This window comes from Pelodiscus sinensis, chromosome 25, assembly GCF_049634645.1.
Source record: "Pelodiscus sinensis isolate JC-2024 chromosome 25, ASM4963464v1, whole genome shotgun sequence".
Taxonomy (NCBI): Eukaryota; Metazoa; Chordata; order Testudines; family Trionychidae; genus Pelodiscus; species Pelodiscus sinensis.
This window is the reverse complement of record NC_134735.1, coordinates 5,785,355-5,807,633: the sequence shown is the minus strand read 5'-3', so window position 1 is coordinate 5,807,633 and position 22,279 is coordinate 5,785,355. Positions and strand designations below refer to the sequence as shown.

Below are 22,279 nucleotides of genomic sequence, written 5' to 3'. Positions count from 1 at the left end.
CACAGGCCTCAGATAGCCTCAGACAGCAGCCACACAAAGATACTCCTGACCTGATGCCCTGCCGGACCTGGTTGCCACTGGCCTTAAATGCAATTCAGCGTCCATTCAGTGTGGATGTGCTATTTCAAAATAGCAAAATGCTATTTCGAAATGCATTTTGTGTGTAGATGCCTTATTTTGAAATAAGCTATTTCTAAATAACTATTTTGAAATAGCTTATTTCAAAATAGGGTTGTACTGTAGACATACCCTCTGTCTTTAAGATGCCTCAGGACTTCTTATTTTGACAGCAACCAATGTCTTTCCATTGATATAAGTTAGCTTTGGATCATCCCATAGATTACATGTATATGTTACAAATACCTTAGTTTTATGTTGACTTCTGCTCATATCAGTTGTGAGACTGCCATGCACCTCGAAGAAAGAGTTCCGCTATTAATTCAGACTCAGACCTTATTTCACCAAATGTCCTAAGCCGCCTCTTCTGCTTCCCAGTGCTGTTTTTAACATAGCTCGTTCAAACTAACTTACCTTGCTTTTTTCCATAAGGTGATGCACCAGACAGGAAAATCAGTTTGGTTCTTTTGCCACCAATCATATTAACTGCATATGGTTAAGAGTAAGAGTGGTTAATTTCATCTGAAATTCTCTGTAATAGGCATCATTAAATTGCAGGCAGGGAAAAAAGTCATTGAGGTATGATGTGGTATAATTTAAAGCTGGGTTAAATGATGCAGTCCAATAGGTTTTCATTCGAGGCGTGCAGAGAGGTTGAGGTTTTTCTCTCGCGTTTGTGCTGTAAAGGACATTGGCTTGCCAGCTGCACTAACATTTTTGGATTGCAACCCAAGCTGACGTTGGGAAGCTTACCAGAAGGAAAATGTACTGTTTTAATTATGGCGCCCATGTTCCAAAATGGAACCCACGTTGTGCTATCTGCCACGGTCCCATCTGACGTGCTGGTAAAGCATAGAATGCAAAATGAGGAGATGAACGTGTTTTAAAGGAATGAGCCGAGGACTGGTTGACAGTTCTTTTCCTCAGGCTCATAACGTTTAAGCAGTTAACTAATTAAACAGGATGTTCTATCCCTCGTATGTGGTGATGGTGTTGGGGAAATCCAAAAAATTGGGCCATGCCCTGAGGCTCTTGCTCGCTTTATACTCGAGTGGTCTTTATTCAGACAGAACTCCCGGTGAAACCACTGCGCGCCTTGCTTGAATGGAAAAACAATGGAGAGCCTCAGTATTGATCCACAGTGATTTCTGTGACACTGAATAGCTCTTTGCGATGCGGTGGAATGAGAATCCTGAACAGCTCCATTATAGTTAAAGCAATTTTCTTCCCTCTGTGTATGCTGAAGCGTTAATACTGGCAGTATTGCTCTCCATAACGAAACAGGTCCTACTCTAATAATCATCCACTCCACATGCAGTGTTTATCACCTCCCAAAGCCAATACCGTCTCTGCTGTGATTAAGAAGAGGAGAGGAGAGAAGTTGCAGCTGAAGGAAACTCAGGACTTCCGGTTTGGCCACAGCCGATTCCAACGGAGCTGGAGAAATCCCAGTCTTATTACATATAGCAATGCACGCTCGATATTCTTGCAGCTGGCCTTGCAGATCACGGGGAGGCTCATGGGGTGAAAAGTGGCAGGTTCTCTTACTGGCTGCTCCCTCTCCTGCTATACAGACAAGCTGCTGATAGTGGTTCTTAAAAAAAAAAACTTCCCTCTGAATGGGGTTGTTATGTAAGTATGCGTGAATAGGACCATTAATGCGGAAGTGTAGGTGTTCAGAAGTATCTCTCTGTAGTGGCTCTTACTGCGAATACGTTATATTGGCATAATAAATCTGTGAACGGCGTCTCCATGAAGTGGTGGAATGGGCATCTGTGTATGTAAATTGTACAACAAAGAACAATGATGTGTTTCACTGCATGAAGTCACCTAGGAAATATTTTCACAGACACAGAAAAGGGGCAGGAAGTTGGCATTGGTGGCCCACAGTGGCAAATGCATGTGAAAATAGGTACTGTGCTTGTGTGCTCAAAGAAAAGCAAATTTGTAGCATTACGGAGCTGAATGAGGTGGCCGTTGAGTGTCGTGTCCTGGCTTTGCCACAGAATTGCCTTGTGAACTTGGGCATGTCACCTCACCTTTTTTTTTTTCCGTTTGTGATAGAAAGGTATTAGACAAACATATAGGCACCTAAATAGGTGATATGATTTGTTTTGTGGTACTGAGAACCCATAATGCCCAGTGACGGATTAAGTGACGTGCCCAGGGTCACAAACTGAATCTGTAGCAGAGAGGGGAACAGACTCCAGGTTCTCTCGAGTCCTAGTCCAGTGTTTTATGCACAAGTCAATCCTTGCTTTCTAAGGCCTTCCTTCAGAAAAGTACCTAAGCACATGCTTGTGGTCATAGAATCATAGACGACTAGCATTGGAAGAGGCCTTAGGAGGTGATCTGGTTCACCTCCCAACCTCCACTCTCCACTGAAATCGGGACTAACCCCAAGTAAATCATCCCAGCCTGGACTTTGTCAACCTACCCTTGAAAACCTCTATGGATGGAGATTCCTAGTCCAATCCCCTGCTAAAAGCAGGACCAATCCCAACTAAATCACCCCAGCCAGGGCTTTGTCGAGCTGGGACTTAAACCTCTACGGATGGAGATTCCAACCTTTCCCTAGGGAACCCATCCCAGGGCTTCCCCATCCTCCTAGGGAAGTAGTTTTTTCTTATTATTCAACCCAGATCTCACAATTTGAAACAACTGCTCCTTGTTCTGTCATCTGCCACCACTGAGAGTAGCCTAGCTCCGTCCCCTTTAGAACCCCCACCTCCTTTCAGGGAGTAAGAAGGCTACTGTGAAATCCCCCTTCAGTCTTCTCTTCTGAAGACTAAACAAGCCCAGTTCCCTCAGCCTCTCCTCGTAAATCATGTGCCCAGCCCCCTCATCATTTTTGTTGCCCTCCACTGGGCTCTCTCCAATTTGTCCACATCCTTTCTGGAGGGGGAGCCTGAAACTGGATGCAAGACTCCAGATGTGGCCTTACCGGTTCTGAATAGAGGGGAATAATCCCTTCCCTGGATCTGCTGGTATTTCTCCATCTAATGCCCCTCAATATGCTGTTAGCCTTCTTGGAATCAAGGGCACATTGTTGTCTCATATCCAGCTTCTCGTCTACTGTAAGCCCTGGGTCCTTTTCTGCAGAGCTGCTGCTTAGCCAGCCTGTCCCCAGCCTGTCGCAGTGCTTGGGATTCTTCCGTCCTCAGTGCAGAACTTTGAACTTGTCCTTGATGAACCTCATCAGATTTCTTTTGGCCCAATCCTCCAATTTGTATAGGTCGTTCTGGACCCTACTCCTGTCCTCCAGTGTATCTACCTCTCCCTGCAGCATGGTATCCTCCATGAATTTAGTGCAAACCAATCCATCATCCAGATCGTTTATGAAGATGTTGAACAAAACCAGCCCCAGGACCAACCCGTGGGGGACACCGCTTAATACCAGCTGTCAACAAGACATCAGGCTCTTGATTACTACCTGATGAATGCAGTGGTCTAGCCAGCTTTCTATCCACGTTATAGTCAATTCATTCAAGCCATACTTCTTTTACTTGCTGGCTAGAACGCTGTGGGAGACCATACGGAAAAGTCTCGCTAAAGTCAAGATGTGTCTCATCCACCACTTTCCCCATCACCACAGAGCCAGTTATCTTGTCGTAGAAGGCACCATGTTGGTCAGTCATGACTTGCCCTTGGTGAATCAATGTTGACTGTTCCTCATCACCTTCCTCTCCTCCACATGTTTCAAAATGGATTCCTTGAGGATCCCCTCCAGGATTTTTCCAGGGACTCACATTAGCTACGTCTAGACTGCACCCTTAAATCAGAAAAATATATGCAATGTGCGCTACGCAAATTGCGTCTCTTTTTTCAATTTAATTTCGAAAGAGGCTTTTTCAAAATTTGGTGCATCTCCATGGCACCAAATTTCAGAAAAAAGTGCTCTTTCAAGTCATCCCTAATTCCTCATAGAATGAGGTTTACAGGGATAGTGAAAGAGTGCGTCGGTTCTTTAAAAAAAAAATTCAAAGAAGCGGACATGTTCTTTGGACGCAGAGTTGCTTTTTTGGGATACTTCTGGTATCCTGAAAAAGCAATGCAATCTAGATGTAGCCTTATTTCCCCAGATCTTCCTCCTCCACTTTTTTCAAAGATGGGGACTACCTTTGCCTTTTTTCAATTGTCCTGGGACCTCTCCCAATTGCAACAGGTTTTCAAAGATAATGGCCAATGGCTTTGCAGTCATATCACCAAATCTCTCCGCACCCTCCGATGCATTAGAGCTGGCCCCATGGGCTTGTCCGTGTCTAGCTGTTCTAGCTAGTCCTTAACCTGTTCTTTCACTACTGAGGGCTGCCCACCTCCTCCCAATACTGTGCTGTCTAGTGCAGCAGGCTGGGGGCCCATATTGTGTGTGAAGACCGAAGCAAAAGCGCATTGAGTACTTCAGCTCTTTCCATACCATCTGTCACTCGTTTGCGTTCCCCATTCAGTAAGAGCTCCACACTTCCCCGACCTTCTTCTTGTAGAAACCATTCTCGTTACCCTTCACATCTCTCCCTAGCTGCAACTCCAGTTTTCCAATAGGCCATCCCTATTCAGGTTAGCACTTACAGCCCATGGTCTCCCAGGGGCCTTAAATGCTTGTTAAAGAAAAGCAGGTTCAGAAGTGCTGCCCTCGGCTGTGGATATCAGAGCATGCTTGGATTATGTACGTGAGCCCGAGCTCAGGTGTTGTACCAGCCTTTTCTCTTGCCATCCCCGTCCGACAGGAAACACCCCCCCCAGCGAGCAGTGCTGCAATATTCCTGTGTCGTGGTGCTGAGAAGCCAAAATTCCGTGCCTGCCAGAATTCAGAACATCAATGAGACCCCGGGATGTGCTTCTGTTTTCCGTCCTTGGCCTTGCGGTGGGTTGACAGGCCAGCGTTTATGCATCTGCCATCCAAAACCTCATTTACTGCAAAACAGGAGCCAGGAGGATCTGGCAGCATCTGGGAGCTGCTATTACGGTTACTCTGGAGAAGCTGGTCGGAACATGTCCAGTCTTTTGGGATATTGACAGGGGTTGGTTGGGGATTTGCAGTGCACGATGGTCGGCTCACTCACTGCCTTTCTTTGTGTCAGTTAGCTTTAGCATGGGATAGATGCAAGAACAGTTCTGCCCACGGTGGCATGAGACCTGCGAGTCATCCCCTGCCTTGGTCTGTGTGCAATGAGCTGGTGGCAGCCTGGGTTCTGTCTATATTCTTCTGTCGGTATCTGATACCAGGATAGACTTTAATTGCAGTCAGCTGGAGCACTTGTCTGAATGGCTGGTCCTACCTGTGTGTAACAGGAGGGGGCTGGTGAGCCGGGGACTCCGTGGTGAATCTTCAGCTCTGTCTCCCCCTCCCATGTCTGATTGTGACCAGGGTTTTTGACCCCCTAAGAACCCTGTTTTCTAAACTTTATCTCAAAGAGTGGGGATGAATGTGGTTGGGGGGGGGGGGGCATCAGGAAAACGGGGAGTTTTTAGTTGTGGGGCCTTTTGCGGACACAGGATGAAATAAGGGGTAATCTTTAGCTCAAGTGGTAGATCGATCTTGGAGATAAAGGTGCAAAGTTCTAGTCCCTGCTGCCAGGACACTATAAAATCCATCTGTCTCCAAAGCAGGAATGGCAAAACTTACTGACCCTTGAATCTATATGATAATCATCAGGAGTTTGAGAATGGCAAGATATGCACAACTTGCCCCGCAGGGCAGCGTGCCTGTCAGGGCCCAGGGCTTCTGCGCAGAGGCCCCCTGTCTTGCTAAAGCCTTTACACCCTTTCCAGCAGGGCAGAAGCTCCTAATCTCACTACCCCGCCACAGGACGGAAGCACCGAGCTCTCCTCTCTGCCAGTCTGGTAGGTGGAGACTGTGAGTGTGATGAGCTGCCTTTGGACCACTCCTGGTCGGTAGGGATGGGTGGGAGATGAGCAGGTTTAAGCAATTATCTGTCATCCGCACAACACGGTTTCATTAAAATTGCTCTGCGTTTCTGTATGTGCCTTTCTTGTAAAAATCAGCTGCTTGGAGGTTTCAATGAGCGCTTCTAATTAAATCTAAAAATAGCTATCACACTCTTCTACCCATCTGTACGTGGTGAAAGGACACACACCCTTTAAAATAGCAGACCTTGCTTTTATTATTCATGGAAATATTGGCTTTAAATACGGCAGACAATGGATTTTATTCTTTGCGTCTGTGCCTGTCAATATTTCACAGCTTACATTAAGACTTGACTATTGTGTGTAGCAACAGGAAGAGTTTTGCTGGGGACAACTGAGGAATTTCTCTTTAATAAAGTTCTGGGACAGGGCATGTCCAGTTGCATTATTCAGCCAGGGCTCTGTCCTTTTTGGGCACAGTATTTAGACACATTGTCAATGAGGGAGAAGTCTGCATTTTTTTTCCCTTAATGCTTGAATTTTACAAGTAGCCTGGAAGTGTTGGTCTCTGAACTCCTACAGATTCCTTTAATCTCAGCCCTAGTGGCTTATTTCTTGCCCTCGGAGAGGAAGGATGGCAGGAGCGAAGGTGCTAGTCTGGTCTGTGGGAAATCTTGATCACGTCCCAGCTTTGCCACTGACTTTCTCTGTGACCTTGGGCAAGTCATTGGATCTCTCTATGCATCAAGTTTTCATTTGTAAAACAAAGATAATATCATCCCCAGGGCTCAACAGGGTGTTGTGAGAATAAATACATTAGATGCTGGATATGACGGCACGTCGTTAGCGGTCGCTTGATAAAAGAGCTTTTAAAATAGGTATGGTTGTGTGTCATGAGTGTATTTAGGGGTCTATGGTAGAGTGCCTGACAGAGTTTTTCTCTCTCCAACCTCATGCTACACAAGGAGGAGGAAATATTCTTAATACAATTCTCTTAGGGTTTTTTTAATAGGACTATAGGAATCTCCAAATTGAATCAGACTGGGTTGATTTCTCTGGTCTAGTACCCAGTCGCTAACCGAGACTAGCTGCTTCAAAGAAACACTGAAGTGGGCATTTTAAATTGCCCATAGTGGAAAATTCCTTCCTATCCCTCTTAATGAGAGATGGGCTCATACTCTGAATATCTTGGCAAAGATTTTTAAAATACCATCTCTACTGTAACTGGAAGTTTTCAGGATCTGAATCAATATTGAATTCTTTTTTGAAACTGCTCAGCTCTTTGCCTTGCTATCATGTGGCAATGAGTCCCATAGGCCAGTTGTTCATGGGGGTTTTTTTACATGTATTTACAGTTGTGCTTGGATTTGTCTTTGGGCCTGTCAGGCACGCATTTAACAGGACTGGTTGAAAAACTTTTTTTTTCATCCCATAAATGTATTATGTAAATCATCTTAGCTCCGTGCAAGTGAATGGATTATAAGTTATAAACCTGTCACTGTTTGTCAAAAATGTACATTAGCTATTCTCAGTATGTGTCAATATCATATCAGGAAGTTACTGCCTGGGATCCAATAATGCCAGTTCAAAACTGTCGATGAACAAACATCTGCATTAGAATGAACAATTACCCTGTCACTCAGAGCCCTGTCTATCAAAAAACAAAACAAAAAAACCGCTGAAGTAATTAGGCTGAGGACACGATGTTATGGAATATTGTTCTTCCTTTGCTTACTGTACCCATCTTTTTCATAGAACTGTCACCTGTCTCGTGAGGATCCCTCCGTGTCTCCTTCTCATGGGGCGGCGGCATAATCTAGAGAATAGACCACTGGGCGGGTGCTTAGGAGAAGTGGTGTCTATCTCCTGCTTTGCGACTGAAAACGTAGCGGGTGACCCCTAAGCAAGTTACTGCTATGCCGTGCCTCAGTTTCCCTATGTGCAAAACGGGGGGAAAGTGCTTTTGTAATCTATGACAAAAATGCTCTATGGAAGAAAGATGGGTTTTGTTTGGAGGAGCACTCTGCCTCCTGTTTTTCTCTTTTATAATCACAGACTGTAACCACTTTCCCTTTCTTTTCTCCCTCCCTCCCCCCCCCCCCCCCCCCGCCACCTCCTTCCTTGCTTTGCAAGGAGTCAGCCATCAAAAGACCTTGAAAGCTCCATTTGGAGGCATTCAGGGCAGCCCACTGGTTCTGCTGAGCTGCAGCTCGTGAGCTCTGGATTCAGTCCCAGCTCTGCTCTGGTGCGCTGCGTTATTCTGGGCAAACTGCTGCCCCCATCTATAAAACAGGACTAATCCTACCGGGCTCCTTTGCAAAGCACTTCGAACTCCGTTGACGACAAGCAAAAGCTTGTTTTTATGTCTTTATTGGCTTAGTCCAGAGGCAAATTCCCTTTGGGGTCAGTTGTCTGCTCTTTTACCTCCTAGTTCAAGCCTTGCCTCTAGTAAATATACAGAGTAAAAGGGTCAATTTTTAAACCCAGCCAGGCCGATGGAGTTTCTTAATGGGCAGTGTCCGTTTGACTGCGTCTCATCCTCTTCGAGTTTAGATTGATTGTGTAATTGACTATCAGTGGTTTAACATTGTAGGCACGTCTCTAAGGCCTTTGCTCCAAGGATCTTCATGCACTTGATAAAATATTGACTGAATGAAGCCACTCAGACGTTTGAGTGTCATTCCCATATCACAGAGGGCAGAGACAGACACAAGGAGGCCAAGGGACTTGCCTTAGGTCCTAGCGCAGGTTCGAAAAAGAACCAGGAATGCGAATCTCCACTGCCACGTTCTCTGGGCTCTCTACAGGTTGAACCTCTGTAAACCAGGACTCTTTGGTCTGGCCACATTTGTGGTCTGGAAGGACCACGGAGGTTCCAGGACCAGAGAGTCCTCATGGAAGGCTGGCGTCTGGGCTCCCCACAGCTGGGCGGCCTGGCTTGCTGCAGTTGAGATGCCCGGCAGGGCTGGGAACCCGGCGTGCTGCAGTGGGGTCCAGCTGGGCTGCCCGACGGGGCCGTAGCACAGCCATGGCAGTGAGGCTGCTGTGCATGCTGGGAGCTCAGCTGCAGCTGGGCAGCCCATCATAGCAGGGAAGTGGGGGGACTAGCAGGGCAGTGGGGCTGGCAGCAGAGGGTGGTGGTCAAAAGGCTGGTGGTCAGTCCAGGGCTTGGGGCGGGGGGAGGTGTAGCAGAGGGCCTGATATACCGGCCTCCCCATGTCTTTCAAAATCCCTTATCTGGGACCGGTCAGGTCCCGAGGGTGCCGGACCAGGGAGTTCCAAGTTGTACTACACGCTTCAGAGTATGTGACCATTACATGTCTAAACAAGTGGGGTCAGTGCTTGGGTCCAATGATGAATGTTGCTTTTGAAATGCTTCAGGCAGATACACAGACCATTGTTTTGTTCCCTGTAGCTTCTAGAAGCTGTCCCTGATGAACAAAACGATAAATATAAAATCTGACCAGAAGTAATCAGAATGGCTTTTAATTTAGATAATGAAGGAATATGCTAATAGTCCTTATAATCCACTGGTGAGTGTGTAAGAGGCCCCTCTCTGGGCTAGGGTTGCCTGATACTTTCACAAAAAATCCCGAACATGGCGGGGGGGAAATAATTTTTTGAACCAAAAAAAAAAAAGTTGCTGTACCTTTAAATTCCCACTCCCCCTGCCCCCACCAAACACAGCAGGGGAAAGATGTCCCTGATGGCCTTCCATCCGAGAAAACAGAAAATATCGGATATTTTACATGTCCGGTATTTTCTGTTGGTGTTTTTTACCAGAGATTTTACATGTCCGGTATTTTCTGTTTGTTTTTTTTTACCGGACAGAGGCCGCAAATACCGGACTGTCCCGGTGAAAACCTGGCAACCCTACTGTGGGCACACCTATAGTCAAGAGAAAATTGACACTCTGGAGACTGATCTTCTAGTGTTTGATTTAATGGGTCTAGTATAGACCCCTAAATTGAATGCTGAGGGCAGCCTCCATCGGCATCTGGTATTCCTCCTCCTGCGAGGAGTACAGGAAGCTGACAAGAGCATTTGCTCCCATCAGCCTCCGGTTGTGTGGACACCGAGAAGGCTCGGCTTAAGGTCCGCCGACTTGAGCTACGCTTTTTATGTAGCTGGAGTTGTGTACCTCAAGCCAGCCTACCTGGTCTAGCACAGTTCAGGCCTCTGTGCCCAGCCCACAGAGGGTGTAGACTTCTTGCAGTCATAAGGCTGATGCTTGAGGTGAAGCTGTAGAGGCTCATGTGTTTAGATCTGGAAGTCCCTCATATGTTGGCCAAGACGGTGACCATCCCTGCATGTACAAGTGCCTCTAGACTTGCTGGCCGCTCCTGTATTTGCCACTCTAACATTTTCTCTTGGTGTTTTTCAGGTTAACTGGTTTCCAGCTGCCTGCTCCTATTGTGAGTACAGGAGTTGTGTTATCTTTATGGCTTGTGAGCGATTACGCTGTCAGTGCCCAAGGCTTCCAGGCAAACTATGAAGGTAGGTCCTCCCCATTCAGTTTGTCTTACTGCTCCCTACCCTGTAGCAGGGACTAAACTCAAGCAGAGGACTGGACTCGATGACCTCTCAAGGTCCATTCCAGTTCTAGTGTTCTAGGATTCTGTGATTCAAGAGCTGGTTGCAAAGTGTTGAAAAAGGGTGTGAATTTTTTTTCAAAAAAAGAGAGCCCATTTTATTTCATTGCAAATTTGAGTTTTTTCCACCAACTCTACTTGAAAAGTTTGGAAAAGTTATCATGTAACGAAAAACAAAGCGCTCCTTTGAGATTGGAAGGTAATGTAGCATTTTAGCTTTGGGATCCTCAGGGTCGTAGAGAATGCAGCCATCTTTCTGGCCAATGAGATGATGGAAGAAGAGGTAACGAGGAATGCAGTGCTCCATGTAGAAAGTGGCCCTCAAAAGTGCAGAGATTTGTTTATTGTTCAGGGTGCATTTTCTTAACCACCAACAATGTATGTTGTTTTTTTCACTATACATTCCGTTGGCTGGGGGGTGACAAAATGTTCTGTATTATTTAAAATTGTGGAGATAGTCTGTCCGGCTAAAAAAATGCTTGGCTCTCAATAACTGGTTCTCTGTAAATAGGACCAAACAATAATTAACAGTGTTAATGAAAGGTCTTTGCTCAAGCATTTGTATAATTATAACATGTGTCACAGTAGCTGGGCACAAGAAAGCCTAAATCAAGTTATAATATGTTCAGAACTTTATTGCTTTTAAGCTCTTTCTGCTCCATGTTCCATACAATTGTTGAATTCTTCTTGGAATCCTGCTAAACTTTCAAGCTCGTACTACTTCTCACAGGCTTCTTGCTTGACATACCAGCTCTGCACATGCTCAGAGTCTTAAGACAAACCTCATGGACGACTGGGGTGTTTCACCTGAGAGGGAGGTTTTTTGAGCAGGGTCAAAATTGTGCAACCACCCAAAATTTGAAATTCAATGTGAGACCCTGTTTCTGCTGAGATGTCCTCAAATCTAGCCCCGACATGGCACTTGGACATTCGTGATCTTAGCTAACCATCTCATCAACCTGGCCCCACCACTATGCTTGTAGCAAGACCGAAGAATGGGTCATGCTTCGTGATGGTTTTTACTGCTAACATTTTTGCACAGCCTGATCTTCCGAGATGCTTGCAGAGTCTTTCTGTGAGAACGGACATACTGAGAACGTCAGAAGAATGCACCCACCTCCCAGGATTTCCACAAAGGCATGGAGAGCTAATAGTAGATTTTTATTGTAAAGTTTAGTTGGCCACTTAAGTGGGATACAATTGACAGAATTTCCATTTTTATACAGATACCTCCTTGTCTTTTGCCTTCAGATACCTTTCTTCCTGATCACTAGTTTTATTTTCCTTTGATACAGGGGACAAGTTTTTGTAGAAACTTGATCCAGGATTAGTTTGCACTGAAATATATTTCTGTTTATTTGCAGGATGTTTGGCTGCTATATTTGTAGTCAAGATGGTTTTTGTAGTCTTTGAATTAATTGGAAATACGATTTTTTAGGGGGACACGGTGCAGGAGGGACACTGGCACTAACTAGAACCCCTTCAGGGCTCTTTGCCTCTGGATGCAGATCTTGGCTCATGCAGCAGGAGGAAATTAGTTGTAGGATCTCACTCTATATCTGTGTTGGTGCTTATTGCAAAGTTACTGTGTAATTTGATACACCTGGCCACCTCTGCTCATGGGCATTTGAGACTTACCAGCAAGTGGGCTAAGGGACCATGACTGGGAAGATTAGGCTGAAGATGAATAAATCATTGTTAGCGGGCTTTCCCTTCACCTTGTCACACAGACAGAAAGCAGGAGACCAGAAGTGTGATGTACAGGCAATGCAGACTTAATTGGAGAAATTGGAAAAGGTCCAGAGAAGAGGAACAAAAATGACTAGAGGTCTAGAAAACATGGGCTCTGAGAGAAGACTGAAAGAACTGGGTTTGCTTAGTTTGGAAAAGAGAAGACTGAGAGGATAGCAATTTTCAGGCATCTAAAGGAGTGTTACCAGGATGAGGCAGAAAAATTGTTTTCCTTGACCTATGATAGGACAGGAAGCAATGGGCTTAAATTGCAGCAAGGGAGGTTTAAGTTGGACATTAGGAAAAACTTCCTACCTATCAGAGTGGTTAAGCACTGGAATAAATGGCCTAGGGAGGTTGTGGAATCTCCAGTACTGGAAATATTTAAGAGCGAGCTAGATAGACATCTGTCAGGGATGATCTGGACGGTGCTTGGTCCTGCCGTGAGGGCAGGGGACTGGACTTGATGATGTCTTGAGGTTCCTTCCTGTTTTAGGATTCTAGATGCCTGCAAGCATGTGCACAACTGTGAGGCCATAGAGCCTCGTTTCCCAGCATCCCTTCTCCTTCCTTTCTTAGCAGGCATGATTATACCTAAAATAGATGCCCTTGGCTTCATCCCTTGCAGTTTATGGTTATGTTCCATTTTTTTGGGGGGGGGGGGAGGTCATGAGTCTGGGGTCTTCGTCCCACCTCTTTTGTGTCCCATGGAAGGGGTAAGAAGTGGGGTTGTGTTGTGTTCAGGGACAGGTGTTTCTTTGGCCTTTTAATGTTTTGTACCTTCCTCCCAATTCCCTCTTCTCCCTCCCATCCAGTTGCTTGACCTCGCCTTGGGATAGGAGTTGAGGCAGTTCTAAAGTGTGTGCATGTATAGTATCCTCCCACCATGCCCAGTAACACTTTAACTGCACTTCTCTGTTCCCATTATGCTAACAAACCCACCTGGCGGAGCAAAAGCAACATATACTGTCTTTGTTCACACACATCAGTGTAAGACAGGGCTACTTAACACATGGCCCCTGGGCCGCATGCGGCCTGCAGCCTGTTCCTTTGCGGCCCACAGTGCCGTTTGGGTTTCTGCGGGCCTCAACTCGTGGGAACGAAAACAAAAAAGTAGTTACTGTAATGGTTTTCTGTTGCTATGTGTTTCAGTAGTTACATTCCTGGACTGTCACTGCTCATTAAAAGTGCTGTCACATAGGTGGAAATCCGGTAAATATTGCTTTTATTAATATCATGAGAACTGACTTAAATGGGGCCTGTGTGCCTTACTTAATCTTTGCGTTCATGCCCATCAGTGTGAAAGACGCTATTTGCATATATTTGCATATATAGTTGTGGCCTTTGGCATGTGCTGTGAGGATCAGTGTGGCCGCCGGGGCTTCTAAAGTTGAGCAGCCCTGGTGTAAGATATAAGAGTATGAAGGCCCGCCAATGGGGGGAACACAAAGGGCAACTGCCCCAGGGCACTGCAATTCAAAAGGGCCTGGGGCTACTGGCTCCTGGCTGCCTGCCTGGACCCTTTAAATCACTGCTGGAGTACCGTGTAATGTGCTCCCGGAGGCTCTAAGGGCTCGGGGGAGGGATACCCCTATTGCACAAGGCCGGCCCCTTCCAGGAGTGGATGTTGCTGGTCCAGAGGGTTCCGGTTTATAGAGGTGCGAACTGTACTGGGCTAGATGGACAGCAGTGTGACCCGGTGTGGCAGTTCTTATGATTGAAGGGTATCAATAGGGAGACCATGGGATAGGAATAGCAGGGATTAAGGATGTTAAGGACTAGTCAACTCTCAGATAATGCTTATCAGATAGTCGAGTCGACTAGTCATTCTCCCCCTCCCTCCACTGCTTCTATCAGATAGAGGTAGTAAAAGTGGGGACAGAAGAGGGGGTACTTCATAGCGGCAGCACTGCATGGAGCTGGAGCAGCACCACCCAGAGCCTGGAATCAGCCGTGCGGCGCCGCCCCTTTGAAACACCTCTGTGGCGTTCCAAAGCAGCAGCGCCGCGTGGAGCCCAGGGTTAGCTGGGGACTCCCAGTCTCTGTGTGGTGCTGCCACTTTGAAATGCTGCACAAAGCCCAGGATCAGACTCCAGCTCCACAAGGCATTTCAAAGCGGCAGCGCCATATGGAGCCCGGAGCTGACCCTAGGCTCCATGCGAGTGCTTCTGCTTTGAAATGCGCAAGAGCCCCTGCTGGGGGCTCTTGTACATTTCAAAGGAGGAATGTGGATGTGCCTGTCGAGTAGTCGATGGAAATTGCATCGACTACTCCACTAGTAAATTAATCAATATTTAACATCCTTGGCGTGGAAATGGGAGGATGGTGTAGGGGGGAGCTACGTGCATTAGTAGAGTTGTTGTGCAAGAGGGCCAGCACTTGTGCAGCCAATCAAGTTTGAGGTGCGTTGGTGCATTTATATCCGGGCAGCTCACACTAATGCCTGTCTCTAGATACCATTATTATCTCTCTGTCTTTCGTTACCGTGATTTTCCCACTGCATAGAAATCATTTTAATTGAACACGTGGATGGCAGGAAACCTACAAATGGATCCACTCCCGATGGATGAATCCACTGGGACTTGTGTCTGATATTCACAGTATGCAAGATTAATTTTAACTTCTGTTTCTAAATAAAAATTGGAGAACGTTTTCCTAATTGAGCTCTCTGTCGCACTGGCAACACACATCTCCCCTGCCCAGTCTGCACTTTGTATCGCTTAGGGAGACATTTTTGAAACACAGGCCCATTAAAATTAATGAGAATAGTGTGTCCAAGTTCCCTAGCATGGCTTTGAAAACTGCTGGCCCAAGGTCACAGACAAATTGTGCAGCAGATCTGTAAAGTGGACCCGCATCTCCTGGGCTGTGGGCAAATTCCTAAACCACATGAGCAGGGGTGGGCAATAGCTGTTGATGGGGAGGGCACCCCGAGAATTTGGTAAGTGGTCAAGGGCTGCACATTTTTTCCATGACATAATGGAGGAAGTCTGGGCTCTGTGGTGGAGGTTGGGTGCAAAAAGGAGCTTGGGGTAAGGGATTGGGGTGCCGGAGTGGGTGTGGGATCTGGGAGGGAATTGGGCTAAAGGAGGAGGTTGTTACCTGGGGCAGGGGACTGGGTGTAGAAGGAGTTGCAGGGGTTTGGGTTGCGACCTAGGGCAGGAGGGGGTTGTGACCTGGGGCAGGAAATTGGGGTGCAGAGTCGGGAGGGGTGTATAGTTGCCGGAAGACAGGCAGAGGGTTTGGATTATGTGGAGTAGAGGGGCAGGAGTGGGGGTGGGGTGAGAGCATTGTTGGGTACGGGGAAGGGCTGGGGTGCCAGAGGCAGGCTCTGGCCAAGAGACACTTACCTGAGTGACTTCAGGCCAGCAGGTTCTTTGCCTTCCGTGCCCCCGGCAGGCCGCTCAGAGCAGTCGGCTGTGGGGCCATGTGCATCTGAACTGCTGCGAGCCCGAGCGGGGAGGGGTACTTCACATGCTGCCTCTTCTTCAAACAGGCAGCTCTCATTGGCCAGAAATCAGCCAATGGGAAATGCAAGATTGTGCTGGGGACAGGGGCGGTCCTTGAAGCCTCTCTCTCCCTCCTCCCTCCACCCCCCAACTCGTAGCTGTTCACAGACAAACAAGGCCCTGCGGCCGGCTTTTCGGAGTAACCCCTGGGGGCAGGGCATGCAGGGAGCCTGACTGAAGCTCCCCAATGTGCCTGCGGGCTGGATCCAGCCTCTTGGCAGTGTGGATCCGGTCCATGGGCCGTATTTTGCCTGGCCCTGCACTAGAGCATTCTCTCTTTCACTAATAACACCTCTGCCTCCAAACAAATGGAGTTCAGGAAAAGCCCAATATCTGTCCTTGGAACTTGCATTTGGCCCTGAACTTCTGGGAATGTTTTCCAGTTGATATTAAATGTATTCACAAATTGCAGCACCCTTAGTTTCCAGGCTACAATTCAGCTGCCTTCAAACTCTTTTAGTCGTGTTATTTGTTTGACTCACCAGGCAACATCATCAGTCAAGAGCTTTTCTGGGATTGATCTGTGGGCTTTAGTTTTAAGCAGGTATTTCACTATGGGCTCAGGTCCCTAGGAAATGCATTGCTCACCTGCACTGCTGTCTGCTTCTGCATAAATTCTCCATTTGCTGCCTTATGAAAAAAACTGAATTCATTATATACACCAGGCATGTTGTTGATCCCAGTAGTTTCAGGTTTGCAGCCTGCTTCGTTCTAGTTATTCTGAATGCTGGATACTAATTGTTTTATCCTCATCAATAATAATAATAATAATAATAATAATAATGGAATTACAGAAAAAAATATGACCAACGTTGTAAACTGAAGTGTTTTGGCTGTAGTGCTTTCATTATCAGAGTGTGTCTGTAGGAACATTGGAATACATTACACAGCCTCCAGTGAAACAAAACCTCCCTTGTATTTACCTCCAGTTGAGTACATTAGCCCCAGTTGTTTTATGACAATGGGGTGCTCAGTAGGTATGTGAAACATGAAACATTCCCACCCGCCACGCACACTTTTCTCCAAAAGCTGCATCATCCGCTCCTGAGTCATCTCCTCCTGAGGATTGTTTCAGGTTTAAGGATGCTTGTTTTGATGCCTGCGTTTCAAGGGCTATGTCTAGACTGCAGGCTTCTTTCAGAAGAAGCTTTTCCGGAAGAGATCTTCCGATAAAATTTGTTCCGAAAGAGAGCGTCTGCACAGCAAAAGTGCATCGAAAAAACGATCTGCTTTTTTGAAAGAGAGCGTCCACACTGAATGGACGCTATCTCGCATGTAAGCTGTGATTGCTCTGGACAGAATCAGGGCTGGCCTTACCATGAGGGAAACTGAGGCAGCTGCCTCAGGTGCCAGACTGTGGGGGGGAGGAGGAGAGGCGCCACTAGGACCCAGAGTGTAGAAAATTGTGTGATTGCAGTGTGGACATAAGTGACGTTTTTTTGGAACAATGTCTGTTTTTCCTACAAAGCCCTGCAGTGCAAACATACCCGAGGAGGGAAACGGGAGGAGTTCAGCACAAGCAGGTGAAACGGCCGAACCGTACAAGCCGACAGCTTTTTCAGTTGCTTTTGTTTTTGTGGCATCATAAAGGATGGAGGAGGAAAAAGGAAAAGCCTCTCTCGGGTCCCGTCTAATGCATCTCCCTGGAAATAAAAAAGCTATTTTCATGCCTGGCCCAACCCCAGCACGTATCACAGTCCCAGGCTTGGTTCCTTAGGTAACTGGCCTGGTCTGTACCAACTCCCTGCAATGCAGTTTGGTCTCATATTTTAGAAGACGTCTCCCCGCCCCCAAGCAAGGCTTCCCGGGGCAGGCTGAATCATTCTAGCAGCGATGCAACTGAAGCTCTGTAATGGCCAATTTCCAACCATCAGTTCTTGGCTGCCTGCCTCTCCCTTGCAGCTCATGAGATCCGGGGTGACTATGACACAGCTTGGTGGGATTTCTTTAATTTTTTAAAAAATCCTCATTTCTAGATAGAGACATAAAAACACCAGGGCAAAGCCCCCTTTGCTCTCTGCTAGTGAGGATTGCATGGTGCATTTCTCTCTCTAGTTGTTCAGCAAACCCAAATGTGAAACTTGCCGTGTTTTCAGCCACGCTGAAGCATGTTAGGGTCTCCAGTATGTCAACATTTTCCATATTTAACGATAGGCAGGTGGATTAGATACCCTCTAAAGCAGGGGTGGGGAACCTTTTTTGGGTTGGGAGCCGCACGCAAATGAGAAGCCACAACAAAAAGACCCCCAAACAAACCCCCACTCACATGGCCAACTGAAAAGGAAACACTCCCCATATTCCCCTTCACATACCAGAGCCTAGATGGGACAGATTTGTGTGCTCCAGCCGCACAGTGAGGCAACCGGGGGAGGGAGGAGGCTGGAGCACCAATTCAGGCTTCCCAATGCTGGGAGTCCTTGGGGACTGGATCCAGGCAAGCCGGGGGCTGGATATGGCCCCCCAGGCCTCAGGTTCCCCACTCCTTCCATAAAGCATCTTCTGTCGGACTTTTGACACAAATTCTGCAGTGCAGGCATTGCTGGAAGTTTACATAGGTATGTATCAGTTGGCTAAACTTGGGGCGGAAGGGCCAAATTTCCAAGCATTTAGACAGCACCTACATTTGTAGCCAGATTTTCAAGAGCTCAGCATGCAATGTAACGAGCTCTTTGCATAAAGTTTTGCTGTCTTCCATGAGTGCAAAACTCTTGTGAAAACCTGGCCTCAATTGTGAGTCTTGAACATTTTTGAAAATGTTGGCTTACGCTGCTGTGTATTTTCAAAGATATAAACACTCGGCTAGGAAAGCATTTTTTTTTAAGTGATGCTGATTGGCAGAGACTGCAATTAGTCAGCAGGTCCACTCACATGCTTACATTTAAGAATATGCTTTGCTGAATCAAGGACTAGATAGGTTCACATTGTTCTTCCCCCTTTTCTCGAATGTTCTATAGTTCTGTGATGCCAAACAATTTGAGACAATGCTAATGTTAACAGATAATTGTATTTTTAAAAAGGGGTTATTTCTCAAAGCAAAGCCTGAAATAACTGATGGCGCTTTAAAAAAACCAAAAAACAAATGCAGAAGCGTATGAGCAGGCCCTGAGACAGCAACGATGCAAAATGAGTGACTGAGTTTATCTCCCTAGGGAAGAAAAATAAACCACTCCAAACCCAGCCTGCGCTACCAAAGGAGAACAAACTCATGTTTTAATTAAAACTTAATCCTGAGAGCGGAGAGAGGAACGCCCACTATCACTTCAGCTATACACCTTTCTCAAAGGGAGCGGCTCATTCACTGTTTGGAGGATTGCTAGTTAAGAGTAAAGAAGCAGATAACTTATGTTTTTGATGAAAGAGAGCATGTTGCTGCTACTGTTCTGTTTCAGGCCGTTCGTAATCTACGACTCAGTGAATAGCTTGTGGTGCGACAATTTTGTTGTTTAAAGACCGAGTGCATGAGAATCCTCGCTGTAAATGGCTCTTTTATGATCTGCTCTCAAATCGTGTTCGCTATACTCCCCCTCTTTTTAAACAATCTCTGGGAAATGCGGACAAAAAAACCTAAGCAGAATAATAAAATTGGAACGAAACACTTCTCCGCAATTTTATTATTCAAGGGGGGAAATTAATTTTTATAGGAAGAGCAAGTGCAAAGATGGATGCATAAAAAAGGATATAAAAATGGTATTCTTGTTATCTTCGTCTCTCTTCTCTCTTGTTCTCTTGGAAAATGGGTGAATGGGGCCATTGTGTCTGCCTCTTGATATATTGAACATATCCACTGCAGTAACACCTAAAGGCCACATGAGGTTGGGTTCCATTGTGTTAGGTTAGACAACATTGTACAGCAGCTAACATCAGTTTCATTTAGGTAGTTACCATGATATTTGTGCTGGAAAACTATAGGTATTTCATATTTGTATGTGTAAAATCAATTTATTACCATCTCTGTCGAAGTAATATTTATATAGGACCAAAGTCTGCCACCCCAAGTCATATTTACACTGAATTCAAAGGCAGTGCATGTGAGTAAAGATGGCACAATCTAGCCAATAATGGCATCCACTTTAAAAACGTAATTTGATCAACTGAATTGTCATCCATTCTATTAATGATAGACAGGGAATGTGAGGTGCTGAATGTTTGTCACTTGCTCACGTCCGTAAGTGAATTTGTTGTGAGAAGCTCATACTTTTCAAGCGCCTTTATTTTCACCTGCCACATTACCATGTCTCTGTTTTCCCTCTTTTCTCCCTTTCCATCTTCATAAGTCTTCTTTCCTTCTGGTGTGCATCTTCAGCCCTTCTTGGCTCAGCTCTTTTTCCATCTGTTTCTGTTCTTCCTCGTTTCTTTTTCTTTCCTAGTGTCTCCCTTTTTTGTGTCGCTGTGTCTAGATTACATCCCTCTTTTGACAGAGGGATGTAAATTAGGCACTTGGAAATTGCAAATGAAGCGGGGATTTGAATTTCCCGTGCTTCGTTTGCAAAATCACATAATGGCGCTCCTTCGAAAAAGTGCTATTTCGAGAGTAAAACCGCAGTCTAGACGTGGTTCAAAAAGGGAAGGCTTTTTCGAAAGATCCTGTAAACCTCTTTTTGAAAGAGCACCATTACATGATTATGCAAATGAAGCGTGGGAAATTCAAATCCCAGCTTCATTTGCAATTTCAAAGTGCCTAATTTACATACCTCTGTCGAAAGAGGGATGGAATCTAGATGTACCCTCTGTGTGGTTCTTGTGGGTTTAATGCTGGATATATTGTTTCCAGCACCGTGAAGTGCAAAGAAAAGCTCTTTTGCTGTGTCTCTCCAATTTTTTTAGCAGTGCAAATATAGCGCTGGTTCAAGTAGAAGCTTTGTCCTCCCTGGAGACTCAGCCAAATTTCTGCGACAGGACAAATACAGCATAGGCAGATGCCGTGAAAGGTTCCCAGTGAGCTTGTGTGCAGGCACGTGCAAAATATAAGCTAAATTCTATTCTGTATCGCTTTGGACAAGATTTAGCACTGCACATACAGAGCAGAGTTTATTTTGTCTGGTGCTGTCCATTACGGACCACTACTACTTTTGGTGCAAAAGGGTTTTAAGCATCTGGTTGTGAAAATGAGCTGACCCTGCATTAGCTTTCATTTGTATTCATCCCAGGGCAGCCATTTTCGCTGTCCAGCATGCCATATTTTTTATAATGTTCCAGTTAATCTCAGCAGATGTTTCATAGTGTTTTCCTGTTGTTAAATGTTTTGGCTGCAGCAGCCTCTCCTGGTACCTTCTGTTTTTCTTTCTTTCTTTCTTTTCCTGGAATGAACATAAATAGTATTACATGTGGAACATTTTTGAGTCCGCTTCTCCAGGCATTATTCCTTCCTCCTCCATTGATCCTGTCCAGTCTCTCCGAACTCCTCTTGTGTCTCCTGTGTCAACTCTTATTCGGGAGTTATGCAAACCAATGCATTGGAACTGGGTGAAAGGAGGGTTCCACATACACAGTGCTCCATGCAAGGTCAAAATTGACATCTGCTGTAGCTCTCCCTTTACCAGGCAACGCTTAGAGCAGAATCCTGCACAGAGTTATTACCAGGCATACGGCTTCCTTTGCCCATTACATTTAATGGGATGAGCCATGATAAAAGCTGCCGTTGGCCTGGTTTTTCAGGATGGCTGATCACCCGGAACTTCCACTGCCTGCTGTTGGCACTGTGCAAATAATTGCTCCTACAAATGATGGCTAGCAAGGCTGGATGCTCGTTTGGCTGAGGTCCTGGGTTGGGATTTGAGGTCCGGCTTCAGTTCCCAGTGCTGATGCAAACATTCAGTCGGGCTCTGACTCTGCTAGGAAGGTTTGGCCACAAAAGTGGGTATGCAAAGGTCACCAGTAGTGAAAACCGATCAAACCAGTTTTTCTGCCTCCCACTGAAGACATTTCGCGGCCATGTGGCTAGCTCCCCTGTTGACAGAGCAAAGCATTGTGGGTAAGCATCCTACAGGGCAGTGCAGTGGGAAGGCAGAGCTGATCCCTGCGCTTCTTGGGATTCCCTCCTAGTTCTGGGAGCTCTCCGTGCTCAGGAGTGTCAAAGCAGCACAGCAGCCTCTCCAGTCCTCCCCGTGCAGCAGCCTGCCTGCCGCTGTGGTCCTAGCAGGGCAGAGCAGAAGCTGTCCGACGATTTGCTCCTTGTTTGTTCCCCGAACGGAGCAGCTCACTCAGCTGTCAGATACTTCTGGGAGCTTTGAAGGGCGAGGGGCGCCTGCCCGCAGGGCAGCAGAGCTCACACAAGAACTAGATACATTCATGGAGGTTAGGTCCATCAATGGCTATTAGCCAGGGTGGGTAGGAATGGGGTCCCTAGCCTCTGTTTGTCAGGGGCTGGAAATGGATGACAGGGGCAGGATCACGTGATGATTCCCTGTTCCACTCACTCCCCCTGGTGCACCTGGCATTGGCCACTGTTAGCCGACATGACAC

The 22,279-nt window shown here is 46.4% G+C and overlaps 1 protein-coding gene across 1 annotated transcript in view; it reads left to right on the top strand.

The window, feature by feature from the left end:
• Window positions 1-22,279, top strand: part of CSMD2 (CUB and Sushi multiple domains 2) — a 743,482-nt gene that overhangs the window by 102,042 nt on the left and 619,161 nt on the right. The window contains exon 3 of the mRNA XM_014578911.3: window positions 10,370-10,482. Coding sequence (XP_014434397.3) covers window positions 10,370-10,482 — 113 coding nt within the window. The remainder of the gene's footprint in view (window positions 1-10,369; window positions 10,483-22,279) is intronic.